The sequence below is a fragment of the Populus trichocarpa genome, chromosome 1 (genome assembly GCF_000002775.5).
Source record: "Populus trichocarpa isolate Nisqually-1 chromosome 1, P.trichocarpa_v4.1, whole genome shotgun sequence".
Taxonomy (NCBI): domain Eukaryota; kingdom Viridiplantae; phylum Streptophyta; class Magnoliopsida; order Malpighiales; family Salicaceae; genus Populus; species Populus trichocarpa.
In genome coordinates, this window is record NC_037285.2 from 29,255,231 (window position 1) to 29,279,280 (window position 24,050).

At 34.6% G+C, this 24,050-nt stretch overlaps 2 protein-coding genes across 6 annotated transcripts; both read left to right on the plus strand.

Annotated features, from left to right (window-relative positions):
* The first annotated feature begins 3,830 nt into the window (after positions 1 to 3,830).
* LOC18095128 (protein CHUP1, chloroplastic) lies at positions 3,831 to 7,010 on the plus strand. Its single transcript, XM_006369606.3, has 5 exons — positions 3,831 to 5,389; positions 5,474 to 5,790; positions 5,875 to 5,986; positions 6,556 to 6,687; positions 6,766 to 7,010. Exons 1-5 carry the CDS (start codon positions 4,712 to 4,714, stop codon positions 6,844 to 6,846), a joined length of 1,320 nt encoding a protein of 439 aa, XP_006369668.1. The 5' UTR covers positions 3,831 to 4,711; the 3' UTR covers positions 6,847 to 7,010.
* A 3,650-nt stretch (positions 7,011 to 10,660) lies between these two features.
* Positions 10,661 to 23,955, plus strand: LOC7496790 (6-phosphofructo-2-kinase/fructose-2,6-bisphosphatase). 5 transcript variants are annotated; one of them, XM_002298453.4, is made up of 23 exons: positions 10,662 to 11,095; positions 11,222 to 11,285; positions 11,563 to 11,855; positions 12,832 to 13,029; positions 13,393 to 13,602; positions 13,712 to 13,807; positions 14,052 to 14,150; positions 14,225 to 14,254; positions 14,870 to 14,923; positions 15,654 to 15,707; positions 15,794 to 15,871; positions 16,941 to 17,032; positions 17,117 to 17,174; positions 17,272 to 17,346; positions 17,589 to 17,636; positions 18,049 to 18,146; positions 19,197 to 19,272; positions 22,616 to 22,678; positions 22,808 to 22,899; positions 23,111 to 23,179; positions 23,262 to 23,325; positions 23,406 to 23,471; positions 23,699 to 23,955. In XM_002298453.4, the coding sequence occupies exons 1-23, from the start codon at positions 10,904 to 10,906 to the stop codon at positions 23,774 to 23,776; spliced, it is 2,247 nt and encodes a 748-aa protein (XP_002298489.1). In that variant the 5' UTR covers positions 10,662 to 10,903; the 3' UTR covers positions 23,777 to 23,955. The 5 variants fall into 5 exon arrangements, 4 of the variants coding, with proteins under 4 accessions (XP_052309872.1, XP_052309867.1, XP_002298489.1 ...); XM_024583553.2 differs by having other exon boundaries at positions 13,396 to 13,602; XR_002977355.2 differs by lacking the exons at positions 23,262 to 23,325; positions 23,406 to 23,471; positions 23,699 to 23,955 and having other exon boundaries at positions 10,661 to 11,095; positions 22,780 to 22,899.
* Positions 23,956 to 24,050: the final 95 nt, after the last annotated feature.

The window sequence follows — 24,050 nt, forward strand, 5'->3', positions numbered from 1 at the left end:
TAATAGATTCTGTGAATGATTTGTACTCGTGCAAATAATGTTTAAATTGCCAATGGACTTGTGTAAACAATCCTTCGATGAGTCAAATTAGCACCGAAGGACTTTTTCTGCTGATCGTTCGTTTAGTAGTTTTTAAATTAAAACGTTTTCTTTAATATCCGTTAATAATCATGCATTTTCTAGTTATGTTTGAGACTTCAACGGTTGTTAAAAAAAATGAACTGTGAAGGAATTGAGACATTTTCCCGCTACTCTTTCAGGGCTTAGCAGCATTGGTTGCTGGGATGAGCTCCGTGCAGGCTATGGGGCTGATGGTGTTGGCGCTTGTGTTGTTGCGTTCACTGTGCCCATTGCTGGGGCTTACAGTGAGAATCTTCCTGTCATTGGATTGCTTGATTTTGTCCTGTAACTTCGGTGCTTCCAAACTGTAACTTGCTATCAGGCAAAACAAAGAATACCATTAAGGAAATTAATAATTATGTTCTGCAAATCATAGTATTTTGGATTATTCTTTGAGAAATGTGACTCTGCGTGTAATGCATGTATTGCGTGATTGTGATTTGAGAGCGGCAACAACTTATCATTTATGGTTGACGCAGAGATGTGCAATTTTTCTTCTATCACTCATGGTAATAGTTCTGAGACCCGAACGACGATTGATCTGAAAAGAGCCTGGATCGTTCGATTATAAGATTAATTTGTGGTTCAATGGATTAATCATTACAAAAATTATTGTGTTTTGTTTTTCTTACAGGATATTGAACCTCGGATCAACTACATCAAATAAATCACGCTTATCTGGCATGGACTGTGCGTAGCCAAAGGACTAGTGACAGAACACCACCCTCACTTTGTTGGTACTTACTGGGGAGATGTGAGCCCTGATCCTTTCTGTTCTGAAATTGCTGAATCTGCCGATGAGTACATCCTCATCGGCCCAATCTCCGTCAGATATTCTCTCCTCCTCAAAAAGGAGAAGGCAATCATTGCAGCCTGATCGTGCTGTAGTATCTAATGGAACTGCTTTCGGGTGTGTCCTAATGAAGGACTTGCGAAAAGGCTAAACAAGAACACGCTACAGCATGATCTATATTTCAGAGGGGCTTCCTCTCAAATGTGATCCTAAGGAACATTTAAGGATTAATATTCTCTTTCAACGCATACAGAAAATGCTCTCAGGGGACCCAGCTGTGATTGCTGAGACTGGAGACTCCTGGTTTAGCTCCCAGAAACTCAAATAACAAGGATGTGGGGTAGAATCGAAAGGCCTAGACTTGTTTGTCTTTATTACGGATTTTCCGAAACATAAAAAGAACAAAAGTTGGTGCAACGCTTGGCTACGCACAGTCCATGCCAGATAAGATCGAGTGTTATTGCTTGCATTGGTGATGGGAGCTTTCAGGTTAGCACCTGGTATTGTTTTCATTAATCCATCTGTTACTTGCATCAAAATGAATACATTTCATCCCTCTATAGAATAACTTTATAAGGTTACTGGCCACATAGTGGTCTTATTTCATACTTGAAACTGTTGTGTAATCTTGGATGCGTAAAGCTGTGGAATTTGGTTTGCAGATGACAGCACAAGATGTGTCAACTATGCTGCGGTGGACAAAAGAGTATCATCTTCTTAATAGACAACGGTGGATACACCACAGAAGCTGAAATTCATGACAGACCTTACAATGTAATCAAGAACTGGAACTACACAGTAACACGGGTTTAGTTGATGCTCTCCATAACGGGGGTGGAAAATGCTGTTCAAAAAAGGTCAGGGTGGTATTCCAGTCAAATTGAGAATGATAACTTCTTTTTCTGAGTCACAAATCAAATGAATTAACTTTATTTTAAAAAAATAATTAAAATGAAATCATTTTAAATTAAAAAAAAATTAACAAGTTGACTTGTTAGAGTTAAATTAATTAATTCTATGATACAAACCTGAAAATATAAAAATAAAAAAACTAACAGTTAAATTGATATTTTTTAAGAAAACTAAATTCAACTAGCCCATGAAGTAAATATACTACACTCTTCTTGTGTATAAATTAAATTGATTAAGATTTGATTATTACTTATTAAAGATGTAGCTTTCTAGAAATTTACAAATGAATAAATATTTTAAATAAATAAGATTATTGAATATATTTTTAAATTTTTTTATCCTTATCTTTTATAATTAGCTCATCTAGATTTTTTAATGGATTTTTTTATGTAATTTAAATTGTATAGTTAACTTTTTTTACATCTAATTTAGACTAGGAATGTATGGGCCTAATCCCAACTTGACCTGCTAGACCGGGGTTTAATAATAGGGATACAAAGCCAGCCATACCAACTATTTCCAAGGCAACTGTTGCTTTAAGGAAACATTTTTAGCAGAATAATAAATGAAAGCACGGATGATACAACAAATTAATACAAGACCAGCTTCATTCGCTTTTATTCGGTGAAAAGTAATTTTTTTTAAAAAATAATTTTTTAGAAAATAATTTTTTGAAAAGTAAATTATTTGTTAATATTTAGTAGTATCATAAAAAATAAATTGAAAAATATTTTTTAATGTTTAATTATATTATGAAAAATAAGTTGAAAAATAACTTATTAATATTTTTAAAAACAATTATTAATTACATATTAAAAAGTTGAATGAGAATGAAATTGAAAAAAAAAATTTCATAAATTATTTTAAATAAAATAAATAACAATTAAAATAATAAAGATCAAATTTAATAGATAAAAAAGTTAAAAGAGGATGAAATTAAAATAATAATAATAATTACATTTGCAAAAATTATTTCAAATAAAATAAATAACAATAAGAAGAATGAAGATCAAAACTGATAAATACAAAATTTCACTTAAAAATATGATAAGAGAAAAGCAAATAACAATCATAAAAAAATAAAAACCAAAACTAATATTAAAATTAAATTATAAAAGATGAAATTGAAAACAAATCAAAACAAAATATATAACAATAAAAAATTTAAGGACCAAATTTAATATAATCAACAAGTAACATGAAAATTTTAACTTTTTCATAATTTTTTAAAAGTATTTTTCGTCTCAAATAAGAAAAACACTTTTATAAGAACTAGTCAAAAAAAAAAAAATTTGATACTTTTTGTTGATTAATTTTTTTAATAAAAAAAAACACAGAAAAAATTAAAAAATAATTATAAAAACCCACTTCTCGTTAAACAAACCTACTAATATTGTTCGCAAATGAATTGCCGACCAAGTTCCTGTGGCTCAAATACTGATACAAATAAGACATGTTCTGCCCATGTCATCCTTCAACATTTCTGGAGTCATCAGCAAGTTGTTAGCTAGTCTATCAGGCCATTATGTTCCCTTGGCAATTGGGGATTCGGTTTACGAGCTAATGATGGCCATGGGGCCTTCAAAAAGAGTAAAGCTGAAAATCAAAGCAAAAACAAGCTCCTGCAGCTCCTAGCTAGGAGGACTACCTTTTCTTTTAATGTTGAGACGTAAGAATCAGACAGATTTTGAGTCCTCTATGTTCTAGTGATTGCTCCTGAACCTTGATTTCTGCTTTCTACAGCTGAAGAATAGATTCCTGCAAAGATTTCTAGGACCCTTCTAAACCTTGTACATTGTCTCCTGTCTTGCCAAAATGGTGGTCTTTTATCATTCTGTCTCTCTTCAACTACCACGGGAAATAAAACCTCACCATCAGAGATATTCTTGACTTTTAGCTCAATTACTTTATAGGTTAATCGTTTAGCAATTTCTAATCAATCCATATAAAATAAATCACACAGAGATACTGTGTCATGGAAGATAACCGAGGCCTGCACAAGGGTAGGCTACTTCAAGAATAAAACCTAAGCATAGCGCGCTTCCATCCTTTTCCTTGAGAAGCAAGGGGGAAAAAGAAGAAGAGTAAAAAAGCTTATTCTGGTAGGTTTTATCTATCATCGCCTTTCTTTTTCTTTAGTGAACCACTGCCAGCATCTTTAATGTGCTTCTTTTTTACCTATTCACATTGCTTAACAAGCAAAGAATATATAACTAATGCAATTCAGTGCCCTCAAGACCTCTGGAAAAGCTCGTAGAGGTCAACGTTAGGAGAATATTAATTGAAACCTGGTTTGACCATATGATTCCACCATCCCACTCTGGGGCTTACACTTGTGCAATGGAGAATGGAAGAGCAAGTCCACAGATGGGCAGTTGGGAGTTTGCAATCAGTCATATCTCGATTGCTTCTGCTTGGGCCATGCCTAGCCAGTCTACGTGTAAAACATGTAAATGGCTTGATGAAACCTAGCGACGTATGCCACAGCAGGAAAATGGGATTCTACCAGGATTTCACGGGTCAGTGATATACAATGAATAAGGCAAAAAAGAATAGAAGAGGAGAGAGTTAAATTAGACAAGAGAATTTAATGTTGCACCTAACATAACTTCCTAGGGGCACCTATAAATCACGCCAGCAAACCAAGGAAATCTCCTCACCTACACTGCAAACTAAAAAGGAGGGCAAATACAACAAAATCACAATTTCTGATTTAACAAAAAGTCAGAAATACCCTGTATAGGATACAATGGTCTGCATGCCTGAAGTGCCATTTCTAAGCATATTAAGGGGTATTCTCTTGAGCATCTCTCTTCAGGCTTAGGTGAGAACACCTTGCTTCAAAAGCAAGACAATTAAATAAAAGGGGAAAGATCTAGCTATTGAATGCGATTCCAATCTCCTGTTATTGCTCCGATGAAAGCAGAACAAGAGAGGAAAATGCGAAAAGAAGAGGATGAATCATTGATCATCTACCTCAAGAAAGAAGTCGAAGCGGCTCTGCTAAGGACTGATTCACTGGAGAAAGAAAATCAGGATTTACGACAAGAAGTAGTTCGTCTAAAAGCACAAATATGTTCACTCAAAGCACACGACAATGAGAGGAAATCCATGCTTTGGAAGAAATTACAGAATCCCTTTGACAGCAGCAAAACTGAAGTATTTCTGCAGAAACAATCAGATTTTGTCAAAGTCTCAGAAAGGAGTGTGGAACATTCAAGTCCAAGACCGAGTATACAAGAACTAGCTGCGATAAAAGAGAAGCACGCTAAAGTACCAAATCCACCACCAAGGCCTACGTATGTAGCCCCTCCATCACTCAAGGAAGCGAACGACAATAAGTTGCCACTGACATCTGCACCACCGCCTCCGCCTCCTCCACCAAATATGTGTGCTGGGTCAAAAGCAGTGCGCCGTGTGCCAGAAGTTGTGGAGTTCTATCGTTTGCTTACAAGGAGAGATGCCCACATGGAGAACAGAACCAATTCAGCTGCTATTCCTGTAGTCGCATTTACTCCTAACATGATTGGAGAAATTGAGAATCGCTCCAGTTATCTTTCTGCTGTAAGTTAGTTGCCACCTGCTCTTCTCATTAAGCTTTTAACGAATTGTTACTCTCTGGTGACAAAACGCATGCTAATTGAACAGATAAAATCGGATGTGGAAAAACAGAAGGAATTTATCAATTTCCTAATCAAAGAAGTGGAGTCTTCAGCCTTCAAAGACATATCTGATGTGAAGGCATTTGTGAAATGGCTAGATGATGAATTATCATCTTTGGTTGACGAGAGGGCAGTATTGAAGCATTTCCCACAATGGCCAGAACGAAAAGCAGATGCTTTGCGAGAAGCTGCTTTCAACTACCGAGACCTAATGAACCTCGAGTCTGAAGTTTCATCATTCCAGGACAATCCAAAAGATCTTTTGACCCTAGCCCTGGGAAGAATGCAGGCATTGCAAGACAGGCGAGCATGTACAAACTAAATTGCAGTAATTTCCTGTTTTGACTCAATGCTGAGTATTAACGAAATCAAACAACAAATTTACAGGTTGGAGCGAAGTATTGATAATATGGAAAGGACGAGAGAGAGCATGATCAAGAGATACAGGGATTTTCAGATCCCATGGGAATGGTTACTGAACACGGGGTTGATCGGTGAGGTAGGTATCATGTAGCTGGTTTTTACCATAAGCATGATAGTTCAACTAATGACAGTACCTTGCCAACTCAATTATTATTAATATAAAATTAGCACAACAGCTTAACATGCCAAAAATTTCACATTTACAGAAATAAACAGACGTTCACTTGTTATATGAAGGCAACTGCTCCTTCCCATTCAAATAGATCAGAGTATCATTTGGTAATATACATCCCACCAAAAAGAGTCTCAGCGAAAAAGCAGGACGTAATGGTCTAGACTCCTGCGTTCTCTAGAATTTAAGCAGCAGAACAGAAAAATGGCTTCTCCTAAGTGACTAATTTGTAATGATAGAAAAATTTGGCGGCCACACGACTAAACCCATCCAGATAATATGATGCCCCACTACTGCATTTTCTAGATTCTGCATATTGCATCTCATAATGGCTTCAACTTGACGAACTCCAAAGAAAGACTTTCTACATCTTCCAATATTTTCACACAAATATTATCAAGAGAACAACTTTATACTGGACTCCCAATAAAAAGTTAGAGACACAGCACCGACAGTCTTGACATTGTTTGCAGATGAAATTAAGTTCTTTGAGGCTAGCCAAGGTTTATTTGAAAAGGATAACTAAAGAACTGCAGCTTAATGAATGCTCGGGAGAAGATAATCTCTTGCTTCAAGGAGCTAGATTTGCCTATCGTGTACACCAGGTAAACGTTGAACTCCATCAAGCTCAATCTTGAGATTTTACCAGTCATATATACTAACCATCATGTTAAAACATTCAGTTCGCAGGTGGTTTTGATGCAGAGACCATACGTGCGTTTCAAGAGCTAAAGAAGATTGGCATGGGTAGTCTCAAACAATAGTGTGTAAAGGTTATCCAATTTGTTTAGAGATGTGTCTGAATGAGATATTATTGAGTGCCAGAGTGGTGTGTTAGAAGGCCACCAGCATGAAGTGTATCAATTAGTGCTATAAAAGTATTAGCCAGTGCCTCCTGAAATTCAGTAGAATGGGAGAGTTCCATAAATTATGAATTCATTTTCTCTAGCTCTAATGGATAAGACACAATAAGCATTGGTTTCTGAACAATGATACCAAGCACCTTGATCATCTCAAGCTTTCAGCATGTTGCAATCAGAACAAAAGGGCAAGGAAAATCACAGAGGACAATGACCGGATAACATAAACATTCGAGAAGGCATTTCGATTTCTCATGAATTTATCTATCTAACATGGGCAAATTCAACAATGCCTAAAAGGGAAGGCATTACTTACAGTCTCCAGGATTCGGTTTGTTTTTGACAATTTCTTCGATGAATTTCTGGAAACGTAATCTGTATTCTGCAATTCGGTAATTATAGTCACTGAATGGATGGGAAAACACTCGGCAACAAATTCACCGAATCTGTCAGATATTCCCCCATTAGCAGTCCCTTTCCCATGCACTCCAGAAGCCACTTCCTAAATAACATCGTAAATCCTAGGGTATGCTTAGCACATAGCATGACTTTCCACCAGAATCACCAACTAAACAGAAAAATTTATTGCATTTCAAGCCCATGTGAGGCACATAAAGTTGGCACCATCATGCTGACACCAGGTCAATCGCTCAATCATGTTTATCACCGCGACAAATTAAAGAAACATTGCAGTTTTGCTATGGTAGATTCTAACAGGACCAAAAACCATCTATCCAATAAACAGAAAACCATGCTTCGACCGCCCTAAAATCTGAAGGACCAGCAAGTTGAGGAAATCTTTTACGATAAGCGACTTAATAGTCATCACATAACGTTTCAGAATTAACGCCCGACGAGAATTAATGCTACTTGGCCACGTATCATCATAAACCAATGCTACTTGGCCACGTAAGTTTGGAATTGTGACTGATCCAATCACTCGACGATAATAATAACACACATTATGACTCTATTTATTTTTATATTTCAAAAGTAATTTTAAAAATATTTGAAATTTTTTTTATTTTTTTTCTTTAAATTTCTATTTTTTTAGTGTTTCCACGTCATTTTAATGTGGTGATATCAAAAATAATTTTTAAAAAATAAAAAAAAATTATTTTAATATATTTATGAGTAATTGATACTTTAAAAAACAACCATGATTACACTGTTAAACACCCCAAGCTTTATTAACAAATAGATGACACCATGATTTGATTTCATAAAAGAAAAAAAACACATTGAATTTCAAACAAAATCCTAATGCTCATCAATCTACTTCCATCCCCGGGTTAAAATTCCCTTTCAACATATACAGAAAATGCTTTCATGGAAACAGCTGTGACTGCTGAGACAAGAGACTCCTGGTTTAAGTTTAACCGCTAGAAACCAAAGTTACTGTCAGAAATGAAGAAGAAAAATCAGGGTAAACAAATAGGTAGATTTTTATTAACTAATAATTAACTAACTTAAAAGTAATAGTTGCAATACAATTCTATGCTTTACGTAAGCTCCAAAAAGTCAGAGTTAAGATAAATAACATTAGATTTTTTTATCCTGCCTATTTGGATTGCAGTAAAGTCTAAAGAACGAGCAAGTTATGGAGCAAAGCAACAGTTTGAAGCGGGACAAGTGACTGATCAGGGATTGCATGACATTTGCATTCACACCACATGACAAGAAATGAAGAAGAAAAGCACCCGGGTTCCTGCCTTAGCGTTTCTGGCAGAAAATTTCTTGTCTCTCGACTCTAGATTTAAACCTTTATATATATCTCTGTTATTCCCGTGATGTCTTATTTGTTTGTTGGACTTGCAGAATGTTAATTAAATCCAAAAATTAGTCATGATGCCTTACTTATTTGTTTACTTATTTGTTCGGCTTGCAGGATGTTAATTGAATCCAGAAATTAGTTGTATGTAAGCTAACCCGAACACCCCGAATTATATAAAAATAAATTTAAAGCAGAAAAAACCCATTAATTTCCGAAACACCGTTAAGTGATTCAACATAAAATAAAACGGTTCGCAATGGAAGTAGCAGCGAAGATTAATTAATGGCTTGGCGAGCTAAAACTGCAACTACTTGGATCTTTGCCTCATCTTTCGACGTTTTCTCTTCAACCTCCTCATTCGCTTTTTCTTCCACTGCAAAACATTACCAATTAATCATTCTCGAGTCTTTTAATTAAACAGGCTTTTCATGATTGGTGTTTTCTAGAAATGAGAGATTGGATCACCTTGGCTCTCATTGTAGCAAATGGAGCTAGAGACAAACCCTTCTGCTTCACCAATGCCTGGACAAGCAAGTTGCAAGTTCGCGTAGGGGTTTGGCACTTCTCGGAGGTTTTTCTACACAAACCCTCACTTTATTCGGTTTGGGTCAATAGAATTGGGCTTGGAAATGGATCCAATGTGAAAATTGAGGCTTGTTTGGTTGTTCTAAATTCTCATAACGAGTTAAGGTTTGGCTCCCTGCCATGTCTAATGAAATCCAAACCGCTGATTTTGCTATTGAAATCCACGGCTTTGGGTTTTTTATACAAAAAAATAACTATCAATTTTTATTGTATATATTATTTGCTATCTCTATTTAAACAATTATATAGTTATGATTCAATCTCTAGGAACCAATTTGCTTAGTAGTTGAGATGTGATTGTAGGTTTTGACTAAAACAAATATCTAGTTAGAATAATAGTTTAGAGTATGGTTTCAAATAATATAATAAAAGTGCTTTTGGATTGTCTCCTATATAGTATTAAGGGAATATTTGTTTCGTGTCAAGTTTTTTACATGAAAAATATTCTTTTAGATTTTTCTATGTTTATTTTTAAAAAAAATATATTTTACATCAAAATTAATTAATAAAAAATATTTTATAGTCAACTTTCAAGTTTAGTTTAAATGTTTTTAACTCATAAAATTTTATAAAAATATTTTACAAATATTAATCTAATTATAATATTATCTAATTATTTTAGTTGTCATCATCTTTTCTTTCATCATGACCACAATCATCTCGTCATTACTGCCATGTGTTACTACCAACTCTTCTACCACTATCATCATATGACCGCCTTTTTCTTTTTTATTATTATTATAATTTATTTTTTCATTGTCATCACCATCATCACTGTTATCTTACCATTATCTTTTCTTTTACCATAACTATGATCATTTTCTCACCATTATTTTTTTTTTATTATCATCTCCATCATCTCTATCATTTCGTTACCTTTACCATTAAAAATTATTTGCATATAAAAATATTTTTTAAGTCAAACATTGAAAAATATTTGACATGTAAAATATTTTATAAAAAAATATTTATATGAAACAAACAAACAATTTCTAAATTTTGTTTTAGGTTATCAAACATGTCTTGGTACTACCAATTTAGCTAAAAATAAATAAATATTTAAAATGTAAGTTGTTGGCTATTTTAAATTGTGATAAATATTATTTTTTAAAATTTATTTTTAATATTAACATATTAAAATAATTTAAAAACATAAAAAAAAATTAATTTAATGGAAAATTCTTTTAAAAAATATGGTTAGATCGATGACAAATAAGATGTTTAAAGGCCCTGAGATTCTTGGAGCGGGTAAAAAGAGGAAAGAAGTATCGCCCGCCCGTGCCCTGCAAGGTGGACCAGCAAGCATCAGCGCTGGCCCCCCCAATTTCATCATCCACATAAATCGAACAAACCATCCCCAACTCTCCACCCTCCCCCCTCTCGTCCCTTTCTGTTACACTCCACAAACAAATCCAACCGCACAAAACTCAGCGAAAAAAAATCATTTTCATCCCCATCTCTTAATCTCTTTTTTATTCCCTATTATCCCGAAAAAAATCCACCCACACACAACCACTTGCTTGAAACGCACTATGTAAGTGACAACTCTCTCTCTATCTATCTCCAAAATCAACAGACTGAGAGGCATTGGAGTGGCCAGCTATGGGAACTGGAATGTCAAAGGACGCAGACGGCAGCTCCCACGGAAGCGAAGAAGGAGAAGAAAATCTAGACCATGCAGGAGGTCAACTGTATGTTTCTCTTAAAATGGAGAATCTTCAACTTAAGGGCGAACTTATCCCTCATGTCTACGGTTCCGTGCCACTTGTTGGCTCTTGGGATTCTTCTAAAGCTGTAATACCTATTTGTTTTTTATTTACTTTATTTTTTTGTGTTTTTTAAATGTTTAACTTAAAATTTATTTCAGTTGCATTTAGTTTCTTAACCACTCATTTGCTTTTGTTCATGTTTCTAACTTAGCTTTCCATGGAACGTGAATCGGCTTCAATGTGGGAATTAAGCTTTGTCGTTCCACCTAATCACGGTAACTAATTCAATTTTTTTGTACGTGTCCTTTTTTTCCGGTAACCTTTGTTTGGCTGCTGAGAAATTTAGAGAAAAGAAAAGGATTTTTTAGGATTTGTTTGTTAATTGAAGGAGTAATTTGCCTCCATTTCTTGCTTAAGAGAAACAGAAAAACTATTTTTCAGATTTCAATCAAACAGTAAACACTATAAGGCTCAGTTATTCATTATTATAATTTTCTAGGTTTCTTCTTAATAACCTTTTCTTTTATTGGTTAATTATGCTTTGAATTTTAGAAACTTTGGATTTCAAATTCCTGTTGAAGCCAAAGCACAGTAATGCCCCTTGTGTGGTCGAGGAGGGTCCAAACCGGCTACTCACCGGGGGGACATTGCAAGGGGAATCGAGGCTGGCGGTGTTCAAGAATGGTGATGAGATTCTGGAGTGTAGGGTGTTTATTAAAGCTGACAGAGTTTCACCTTTTGATCTTGCGGCAAGTTGGAGAGCTTATCAGGAGAATCTCCAGCCTTCAACTGTTCGTGGAATTCCTGATGTTAGCATCAATTCCACGCCAATGGTAGAAGCTGAGGTGCTTCTTCTTTTCCTGTTGCTATATGCTGCATAATATCTTATTTTTATCTTTGTGAGATTTCATTTCTTTTATGCACCAAGAGTGAGAAGAAAACGGTTTTAATTAATATGTTTCTTTACACTCTTATCATTTATTTGTGCCTAAGGATTGCTGAGCCGCAAGCATTTCATTTATCATGAATTTACTATCTAAAATTATATGCTCTATTGCTCCTTGACCTGCGAGCTAAAGTTTTAGGTGCGATACTCTAATGTTTATCATCATTTTGTTTATGTTGTTGTTTTCTCAGCGAGGCTGTTTTTGGGCTATAGCCCATCCACTATTGTTCTTGTCAAATCACAGTTGATTACAATTGGATATCACTGTTCTTTGATTGCTATTATTGGTTACCTATGGGCTACGCCCTGTTTTTGGGCTCAGTTCATTTGTTATCATTGTCATCAAGTGTGTTTCTTAAGTTTTGTTTTCATATATTTAGATATGAGTGCTGGGTGGGGGGGGTTCATTGAGCAAACTTTATATGGATCGCAAGTGTAAATTTTGCTGTGACCTTGTTGACTATGTGAGCTGCTCCACCAACTAGCTCAATTTTTCAAGTTGGTTGCTTAAATTGGTATTGGAGCTTGCTGTGGTAATTTTTAATTGTTGTCCTCTGATTCAAGTTTCTCTAACTAGGCTGCATTATCTTTTCTTTTCCCCCTTGCATGATGCTGTTATGTGTTTTTTTTTAAAAAACCTACTCCAAGTCGAATTGAGACATTTTTTAAATGACATGCAAATGCGGACTTCTTTGTTGAAACATTTAATTTCCATCCTTTTTTACTGGGTGGATTGTTAGAGCCTGCATGTTATTGCGGCCAACTGCGCGGTTGGCTTTTGGCCGCAATAACAAACGAAGCCTTAGTGTCATGATCCTTTTCAATCTAAAAACTTGTGCATGCTAAAAAAATATTCTTCCATTGTTTTTTTTCAGAACGGCTCTTCGGCTAGCTTGGAGCTTGATCTTGAACATTATGTTGTCCCAGCTCCATCAATTTCTGCAAACTCTGCTTTGGTGTATGCAGCTAACAATGCGGAGAATCCAAGGTTTTCCAATGTTGATGGCCCAGGCAATGCTTCATTTTCCTACAAGGATAGTGTTGTTTCTGCAGATCGACCTGCAACTATAAAGGTTTATCTTGGTCACCTATCCTGCAGATATACAATTAATTTTCATCATGGCCTACAAAAATTTAAGTCTACCTGAAATATGAGGATGTTCTTTTCAATCTTCTATCATTTGCCTGCTCATAAAATTCAATGTCTCTCCAATAAGGAGGACAATTTGATGACTTCAGCTTTGTCATGCCTGAACTTCAGATTTTAACATGTGCTATTGCTAGAATACTTAGGTTCATTCCAGTTGGTCAAGGAGCAGTTTGATGCTACCTTTTAAGATAGGGCATTATCATATGATGGGTGGCTGCTAGATGCATTGTTTCTCCTTGTCATTATGTTATTCCAGTTCTGATGCATTTTACAAATGTTCAAATAGCAAATGGAGGTTGTTATCCCAGATCCATCCAAAATTTATTCTGGTTCTGGGATGGTCGAATCAAAATCAGTGGGGACATTTTCACCTCTGCAAAAGCAAGATGGTCACAGGGGACTCTTTGTGGATAGGGGTGTTGGATCTCCTAGGCTAGTTAAATCATCAAGTTCTAGCGCATTTTCTTCCAGTCTCAAACTGGACACCGAAACCAAGGTTTGTACCAAATATTTCTCACTGTAGGAAATATTTCAAGCTTAATTATTATTTTCTGTACGTGGTGGTTTTGCATGATTGTTTTATGCTGTGTTCCCTATATTCTCAGAACTCAATGCCAGCAGCTGCTGGAGCTGTTACAGCTGCAGCAGTGGCCGATCAGATGCTTGGACCAAAGGAGGATAGACATTTGGCGATCGTTCTGGTATGTATCTGCATAAGTTATTGGTCAGAACTGGCGATAATATTTATTATCCTTCTACTTTCCCTCTCAGTTCAATTGTAAAGATTTCCAGATTAGATTTGGTACCAAATTCTACAAATAACTTGAAAGTTGGATGCTGGAATTTACTTAGTGCTCGTTTATATACTTTCAATTTTCATAGTTCAAAAACTAATCCATGAGCACTGTTGATAATTAAAAATTCTAACTATTGCTTGAACTGTAGGTTGGTTTACCTGCTCGAGGCAAAACTTTTACTGCAGCTAAACTTACAAGATATCTTCGTTGGTTGGGTCATGATACCAAGCACTTTAATGTTGGAAAGGTCTGTCATACATCCTTTGACTATTACATTTGAAAAGTTGAAGCGTAATATAATACTGTATTTGGCTGTAACAGTATCGGCGCCTTAAGCATGGATCTAATCAGGTATGCATACGCCTTTATAGGTTTCTTTGGTTATATTAGTGGTTTAATGATTATTTTTTTAATGATAAAGGAATTTGTTCTGCATTGTTTGTTTTCATGAAACAATGATTAACGCTGTACAGTTCATAGACATACAGTGATTTTCTTGTTTGTGTGTCTCTCCCTTTTGTTAATTGAAAAACTCTTTAGTCTTTTCCATGGAATATCATTGTGGTGCTTCCTACAGCTATATTAGCTACAGCTACAGTTTTGTAATATTTCGTTGCTTGTCAATCATGTGACTGAATTTCAATAATTGTTAATAATTAAAATCCATTTTTTTTTAATAATTAATGCTAGTAAAAACTTAAACTTTAATGTGATTTCAAGATCTGTTGAGCATTCAAATCTGCTGTATTATATTATGTCTGTTATCACAGTATAATGTGAAGGAGATTACAGGATGGAGTGCAAAATTCAATGGTTATTTTAGATATGCATATAGAATAGAAATTGATCCAGAAATGTTTTTTTATTGTATTCTTGTACTATGTATTGCACTCATGTTATGCTCTGGCTGCATTTATTTATCACTTTTTTTTTTTGTTTTTTTCTTGATGATTTGTGTGGATGCAGTCTGCTGACTTTTTCCGAGCTGACAACCCTGAAGGAATGGAGGCACGAAATGAGGTAATATCTATTAAATAAGTGTTAGTATTTCGCAGACCACAAAAGCATTTTTCTTTCATCCTAAGACTGTTTTGTGTTTTTTTGCGGCCTGTTGGACTGATGGAACTTGTGAAACTGTCTCTATGAGTGAGCGAATCAATTATTTGGTTGGACTAGTTCAATTTCTGGTTTAATATGGGTTGCTGCTCACTTTCTCCTCTGGATATAGTGATGGAAGATTTATTGATTTCTAAAACTTGTAAATTGTAAGGCATTAATTTCTTAAAATCTTACAAGTTCCGCATGATAACATCTGAATCAAATTGCTTTATTACAGGTATTATTATTTATTTGAAGTATCCTTGAGTCATTGAGATCTCAAGATCTTGTTCATTTGGATTTTCGACTCTTAAAGATTTGTTGGCTAATGGTCATTAATAAAGTGAAATGAAAGTAGGTAATAAAAGGAAATCAATTACTGTGCAGTGAGAATAAAGAGTGGAACTGAGTAAGCATGTTGCAGGATCTGACCTTTTAGCTGGTTCAGCAATTTGGCCCGTCCCAGATACAATCCTGGATGAATACAGTAACCCAAATAGTAATTAGTAGTAAAGCCTCCCAGAAATATTGCCGTGTCCCTCAAAATATGCTGTTACTTCTGAACTATTATGTTTTCTTACATGGTTGGGAATGATAACACCATATTAACCTTCTCCTTTGCAAATAGTTTTAATGTATCACGTGCTACTAGGTAGCAGCACTGGCAATGGATGATATGATTTCCTGGATGCAAGAAGGTGGCCAGGTACACTATCATATATTCAGAGATTAATGACGTTTCCGTGGAACTTTCCTAATCCTTTAGTTTGGTTCATTTTAATTTCCTTGTAGGTAGGAATATTTGATGCCACAAACAGTAACAGGAAAAGAAGGAATATGCTGATGAAAATGGCTGAAGGAAAGTGCAAGGTACTAAGACCATATCATTGCAAAAGGTCCTGAATTTCACCAGTAATATACTAATATAATTTTTAGGTGAAGAACATCCTTTTGGGATGTGTACTTTTAATGTGTTTCGCCTTGAAGTGATATGCACTTTGGCTGCCTGTGTTATTTTTTTTCTTTTTCCAAATCTCTATGTGTCTCAAGAAACTGAATTTCACATATAATTGCCAAGTGTGCTATTTATCTTGTTATGATATTATTCTCTAAGCTTAAGAATAAGATGCTAAATTTGGAAGTGTTACAGTGCCTAGGTGTGTCTTGATGTTTTTTCTTCACCTTTTAACTGCACAGTTGATATCTTAAAAGAAGGATAATATTATTCCCACTCCATAATCTATTCTTATTACTCGGATCAAAATATCCTTAATATTATTTTTCACAAATGATGATATTAAATGTTCGTTTTATATTTATATCTAGAAAATATAGCTAAAAGTACAAATTCTTTCCTTTTGTAATTTGGATATTCTTACTTTACTTTTTTTTTTTTTTATCATAACTCATTACCAAATTTATTTTTTTGGAAATTGTATTTTGGTCATGCTACATTTTTTCCTCCTAGACATCATCCATCAATAAAATATTTATTTCAAAAAATTTAATAGAGTAATTAAAATTTTAAGAACTTCAAATTTTATTTACTTCTTTTTTTTAATTCAATTTTAATTTTTATAATTAGAAAGTAATATTTCAGTAAAATCTTGATTATGTAAAAACAAAAAATAGAAAAGACATTTCATAGTTTTACTAAAAACAAAGGTTAATGTAGTCTACCAATATATTTTGCAATAAATATGGAGTGGGAATAACAAACTATGGAGTGAGAATAACACCACCCTAAAAAGAAGACTTTCTTATTCTTTCGCTTCTTTTTTCCCCGAAGAATTTCCTTTATTTTCAAATTGCTAAAAGTTCCCCTTAATAACTCTTGTTGGTGGTCACCGAGAACAAAATTTGACTGGAAGGTGGGATACAACCAAGATGCAATGATTAGTCCCAAACTCTTTTGACATCTGTTCTCTTTTTGCTGCAGATTATTTTCTTGGAGACACTGTGCAATGATGAACGCATAATTGAAAGAAATATACGTCTCAAAATTCAACAAAGCCCTGACTACGCAGAACAGTATGGTTACTATCTGAAATCACCGGCTTCTTATATGTGATGGACATGGGTACTTACTACTTAGGCCTTGGTGTTATTTTCCAGGCCAGATTTCGAAGCTGGATTGCAAGACTTCAAAAGTCGGCTAGTCAATTATGAGAAGGTAGTTTCATGTGCTTCTAATATCTTCTCCTTTTGAGATTTGGTCGCTATCAATGAAGAATTTCAACTTTAGGTTAACATTCACTTTTATTTACCAGGTTTATGAGCCAGTAGAAGAAGGGTCTTATATCAAAATGATTGATATGGCCAGTGGACATGGTGGACAAATACAAGTAAAAGCACACCTCTTTCTTTCCCCTTCTTCCCCTTAATTTAATTGTTCAGAGAATTTTTTTTTCCTGAATTCAGTTATATGCAGCAGAGGATGTAAATTGATAGTGCCGTTTTGTTCTATATGGTACCTTGGATAATTCAACTTTTTTCATGAACCCTGTATATAATAAAGGACGTTGTCTTTGAACTTACTATGTTCTATCTGATTATTCTATAATACAACTTGGTTTCATACATTCAGGTTAACAATATCAGTGGCTACCTGCCTGGGCGAATTGTTTTTTTCTTGGTAAGTTGTCCTGCCATAACTTGGATCAATTATTTCTTAGCAGATTATAGAAATGTTCTGTTGGGCCACTTCTCGTTTCTAATTTCTACTTCTGAAATTCTGTTATCATCTCTGCTGGCGCTAGTGATACTCAAGTTTCTGTTGAATCTTAACTACCATGTTTGTTGAAAATAAATTGTAGTCTCGAGAGAATATTTGTTCGGAGATTTTCATACACTTCTATGTGGAGCAAGAACATGGTCTTTGCTTGAGTTGCAAGCAATGGCTTAAATAAACAAAAAGAAACTAAGATGCCTTAAGTGATGAAACATGATTAGCCATTATTGTGACAATCTCTTCCACTGCTATGATCTTGCTGATTTGAATGTCATTCTTTTCACTCAAACCAAGAACTTCTGTTAATGTGATGCAGGTGAATACACACCTTACACCACGCCCAATATTACTTACCAGGCATGGAGAGAGTCGGGATAATGTTAGAGGTAGAATTGGTGGTGATACTGTATTGAGGTAGTGGTTCACGATTTATTAATTTTCTGGTATAGTTTGAATTTGAAGTAGTAAATGTTATATTTTGTCAAATTAGCTTTAATCTTGGATGACCTGTATGGTATTACTCTATTCTCAATCATGTGTTCATTGCACTGCTACTATGTTTCACTATATTAGCACAGATGCCAAAAAGAGTATTATTTTTTGTAAAGTATGATGGAGATATTTGCAGATAGTGTTTGGCATCATTTCCTTTTTGTTGTGTGAAACTAGCTCTCCTTGAAGGGATAATCTGCAGACTTTAACATAAAGCTCTTTAAATTGACCTCTTCAGCAGTCTTGAAGGCTTTGCTGAAGTTTGTAATATTCTCCATAGAATCCCTGTTGGCTTCTTGCTGCTTACAGTATTGCAGTGAAGATCAGCATCTCTCTTTTACCCAAAAGTGTTTGAATGTAAATCTTTTATGATTAAAAGAGGAGCAAAACTGCTGAGCACGGAAGCTGAAAGGCTTTCATAGCACTCTTGTTAGCAACATTATAATTGATACGCACCTGAGAGACCAAATATAAATCACTTTGTATCTATACATACCCACTTATAATATCTATTAATTATGCATGTTATATTCTTACCCTTTTCTTTATCATTTTTTTATTGAAGTCCTCTAAAACTTGATACTGATGCTGATAAGTTTATGTTTTTAAATTTTGGAGGCTTTTTTTTGTCCTTTCAATATTCACATCTGTTTTTCAAAATCAATCCAAAGATGAGATTTGTCATAACCTAGAACTAGTCCCACCAATGTCCAAGAGCAATGAGATGCCTTGATGTGTGTCAATTATAATGCCACATTATCTAGTCTTTCTATCTTCAATCAATCTTCCCTTCATGTCTACTGCCAATTGTGGTTTCATTTTTATTTAGGTTTAATTCTCCATGCTGACATGTTTCCTTCAGCTTCTAATCTTTCTTTTTGACACATTCTAATTTTCTGCAAACCTTGGTTCTTCTTTGAGATTTGATTTACCCTACTCATTACTGGAATGCACTATACTCTGTTTCTGCAGTGATGCTGGAGAAATTTATGCAAAGAAGCTCACTAACTTTGTCGAGAAACGACTGAAATCTGAAAAGGCAGCATCTGTAAGCCCCATCAATCCTCACGATAAACCTTTTATGTCCACATCTATTCTGAGTGTATCTTTGAAATCCTTTTTTTATATATGAGGTGCTCCTGCAACTGTCCTAACTTTTTTCACTTTAAGTAGTGAAGTTATGTGCGATATGTCTTCTAGCAATTATAAATCAAAGAATTCAGATATTACACAATCAGATTTTTGGAAGCTTTTGTAGCAACACCTTTGTGCTCCTAACCACAACAAGTTTTTAAAGATAGAAAAGTGGGTTTTTAACAGCATTTTCATTTAAGATTGGCCCTTTCTTTTTGTGATGCTTTGATGTTTTGTGTCAGTGAGAACACCATGCTTCTAGTTCAGTTTAACAGAATTGCTACTATTTTTATCATGCTAGTGTGACTGTATGCATCTCATCACAGTTTCTTCACTTTGTAGCACTTCTTTTTCTTTCTTCTTTTTATTTTCTTTGGGAAGTAGGAACAATGATTTAACTTATAATTTATTTATTTGGTTCCTTTGAAGATCAGCTCAAGAAGTTTTTCCAGAACAGAGAGATAAAAAAAGTGGTATTTTAATAGGTTTTACATTTAAGGTTGGCCTTTTCTTTTCTTAATGCTTTGATGTTTTGTGTCAATGAGAAGGATTCTAGCTCTTAGTCGATGTTCAATTTAACAGAATTGCCTGTGTCACATAGCGTATAGCGAAGATAAAAGCAGGGTTCTCAAGTTCTAAGGTTACAGACCAAACTGTAGAGAAATCTAGAGAAAATTCTCGGGTATTTTTATTGAATCTGAATAATAGTCTTTTTCTCTATAAAATAAACTAGATATCTCTATTTATGTTAGTATTAAAAATCCTTTATAGGAAATGATTTCTAATTAAAACTTACCTAATTAATAGAATCCACCTAGTATTAGAATTCTTAAATAGTAAAATACTAATTAAATTAAAAGTCCTAAGTTAAGTAGGAAACAAATAATTAAAATTCAAAATTAACTAGGAAAATAATTAAATAAGGAAAACAATAACTTCAAACTTCATATGAGATGCTTTTAGATTTCTTTGCAGACTTCTTTTCAAGTTTGACCTTGTCAATCTAGTCCATAAACTCTTGAGATAATTGTTCTATGTCAGTCTTTGTCACTTGAGAAAAACTCGTCCTTGAGTTATTTATCAGAAATTGAATTCTTTCACCCAAAAGAAACAAATACTTGAAATATAATATTGTTGCTAGCTTATTCACGAAGTAACATGTCCTTGACCTATGAACATTGAAAACATAAAAGAAGAAAACAAATATTCTCTCTTACTTTTACATTGATCAATCTATCCCTTATATACAAGATAGGAACCCTATATAGGAAAGTAGACTAATTAGAATCTCTACAATTAGGACCCTATATTAGAAAAGTAGACTAATTAGAATCCCTACAGTTAGGCTCCACATTACTTCCTAATTATGTGCTATTTACAACCTGTAACAAACATCAAAAATTAATTTATGGTGCATGTATAACGATAAAAAAAATCTATATATGATGTTATACCTTCTGTTCCTATGAAGTCCTCTTTTGGTTCATTCTCATATTTTTCTGTTTAAACTTGAGTTCATCATCATTTATGTCCTTTAATACTTCAATCGTTGTATTTAAAGGAACACCAAAATAATCTTCCAAAATATCTCTAGAGATTTGTCAAAAATTACCGAGTCCTCCGTGTCATTGTTTGCAAGATCTTCATCATCATATAAATCTTCTTCATAATCTCCATCAAACCATCATATAAATCTTCTTCATAATCTCCATCAGGTTTGCATAGAACATCCTCATCATTGAAAGGTTCTCGCTCGTATTGACATTCAATCACGTTGATCGATTTATGTCTCTCGGGTTGTGGTTGTTTGTTTTGAGTTGATAAGGTCCCATGACTTCCATCAAGTTCATCTTCATCAACACCCTTCATATAAACAAGTGGTTATATAGATGGAATTTAAGGAACAGGTCTAAGGTAAAGTTGGCCCCGGGATAAGTCTCTAAACATGTTCCTCTTCTCTTTGCGATTCTTGTTTGTGCCTCCCATCAACCAAAATACATCTTTTTTATCAAATGAATACTCATAGTCATACTGACCACGAGGATTTGCATGAACTGGTTTAATGACAGGTTGGCTGCGGATGTTATCCCCATTGTGTGCCTCTCCTTTCCTAGTTCATGCTTGCACGCAACCTTAGTGCTTTAAGCCTGGTTGTAAGGTCATAAACTCTGGTATTGATGTCGCTAAATCCAGTTTGCATTTGCCCCTCTAAGGCTGTTATCGTTACTGAATGGCGATTTAGTTGATCCTAAACAGCCTACACCCCCTAATCACCTTCACAAAAATGGTTGTCACTCCACAATTCTCTTCACGATTCACCATTGATTCAAATGTTGACTCACGCTGATACCACATGACACAGCGTATATTAAGATAAAATTAGAGTTTTCAAGCTCTAAGGTTACAGATTATAATTGAAGAGAAATCTATAGAAAAATCTCTGGTATTTTTATTGAATCTAAATAATAATATTGATCTCCATTAAATAAACTAGACATCCCTAATTATATTAATCCTAAAATCTTTTATAGGAAATGATTTCTAATTAAAACTTAATTAATAGAATCCATTTAGCATTAAGATTTCTAAATAGTAAAATACTAATTAAATTAAAATTTCTAAGTTAAACAGGAAACAAATAATTAAACTTTAAAATTAACTAGGAAAATAATTAAAACATGAAAACTAAATTCAAGCTTTATATCAGATGTTTTTGGGTTTCTTTGTGGACTTCTTTTCAGGCTTGACCTTGTCAACTGAAAACTAAACTCTTGGGATAATTGTTCTACATCACCTATTATTTTTATCATGCAACTTGCAACTCATTACAGTTTCTTCACAATTTAGCTCTTCTTCTTCCATCTTCCTTTCCCTTTTCTTTTCATTTATTTGGGAAGTAGGAACGATGATTAATTTGTTTATCCCTTCGAATATCAGTTCAAGTTTGGCCTTTTCTTTGCTTAATGCTTTGATGTTTTGTGTCAATGAGCACACCAGGGTTCTAGTTTGTAGTCCAAGTTCAACTTATCATAATTGCCTACTGTTTTTATCATTCTAGTTGTGACTCTCTGCAACTTACTACAGTTTCTTTACAATTTAGTCCTTTTTCCTCTTCTCTTTTTTGCTTTGGGAAGTTGGAACACTGATTTCACTTTTAATTATTTAATTTATTCCATGGAAATTCTGTCAAGTAGAGTGTGTTTAGAATGAGCCATATGAATTCTTATGACCATTGTTCTGACTTTGCTGTGGTCTAGATTTGGACCAGCACACTTCAAAGAACAATTATAACAGCAAGTCCTATCCCTGGATTTCCCAAGGTCAGTGTGAACCCCCTCAGAACATTAGTTGGTCATTCAGAATTGTGATTTACTTTGGCTGATTTTGTTGGGTAATTGATAGACATTGGAATTGATTGTAGAAAAGTTCACAATTCGTCATTTTGATAGATCCAATGGCGTGCCCTTGATGAGATAAATGCTGGAGTATGTGATGGAATGACATACGAAGAGATCAAGAAGAACATGCCTGAGGAGTATGGGTATGTTTCTTCTCATACTGTCTCTCTTTCTCTGCCCCCTCCCTCCCATTTGCTTTACATTCTTACTTTAATAACTTATTTTCTTCTAGTAAACTCCTATGGTGATCAGTTGAGGTTGTCTTAAAACCACACACATGTTTGTATTTTTTTCCTGCGCTTGGACATTATTAGTTGCTTCCCTGAGGCCTGATGCTTGTATCCCTATGAGCAGGGCACGCAAGAAGGACAAGCTGAGGTATCGATACCCTCGTGGAGAATCTTATCTCGATGTCATCCAAAGGTTTGCATTTTTCAGCTTTAACTAGAACCTTTGATACTTCATATTCCTTGTTAAATAAAAACTATTTTCCACATTGATGCAGGCTAGAGCCTGTAATTATTGAACTGGAAAGACAACGGGCACCTGTTGTAGTCATCTCTCACCAGGTTATACATTAAACATGCGATCTTGAATATCCCGATGCTTTGGGTTATCAAGCTCATCTTTTATTGCTTTATTTGTGCAGGCTGTATTGAGAGCATTATATGCATATTTTGCTGATAGGCCTCTAAAAGAAATTCCACATATCGAGGTAATTCCTAATAATTCAGAACTGGTACTTTTTTTTTTGTAATGAAATTGATGGTAAGTAGCTTAGGATGAACATGTTTATACGAATCAAGGGAGTAATTATTCTTCTTGGCACATCGAGTGATGCCCTGTTATTAGAAGTCTGGCCTGATGCTTGTAAAGTGATTTGCGGGCTTCTAGAACGAATTGTTGACGCATTCTAACAGGTTACTTGTATTCAACTTTCAGGTGCCGCTTCATACAATAATAGAGATACAAATGGGAGTTACTGGAGTCCAGGAAAAAAGATACAAACTCATGGACTGAAATGCTTGAAGAAAGTTTTTGGGACTCTTTACACTAACTCAATGCATTTTCACTTTCAATTGCTCTCCATTCATTAACGAGACGCATCATAAGCATAAACACAACAAGTGTATCTAGAATAATCACCACTCGGACGATAAAATTCTTATTGCGTAATCAATAGTGGCCCTCCTTTCAAATTCCAATGCTTACAACAAAGTTTGAGCTGCATTGTTTTTGTTATTCTGGAACTCGACTGTTTTTGGTGCAAAACTCTAGAGCACATTCTAGTGAT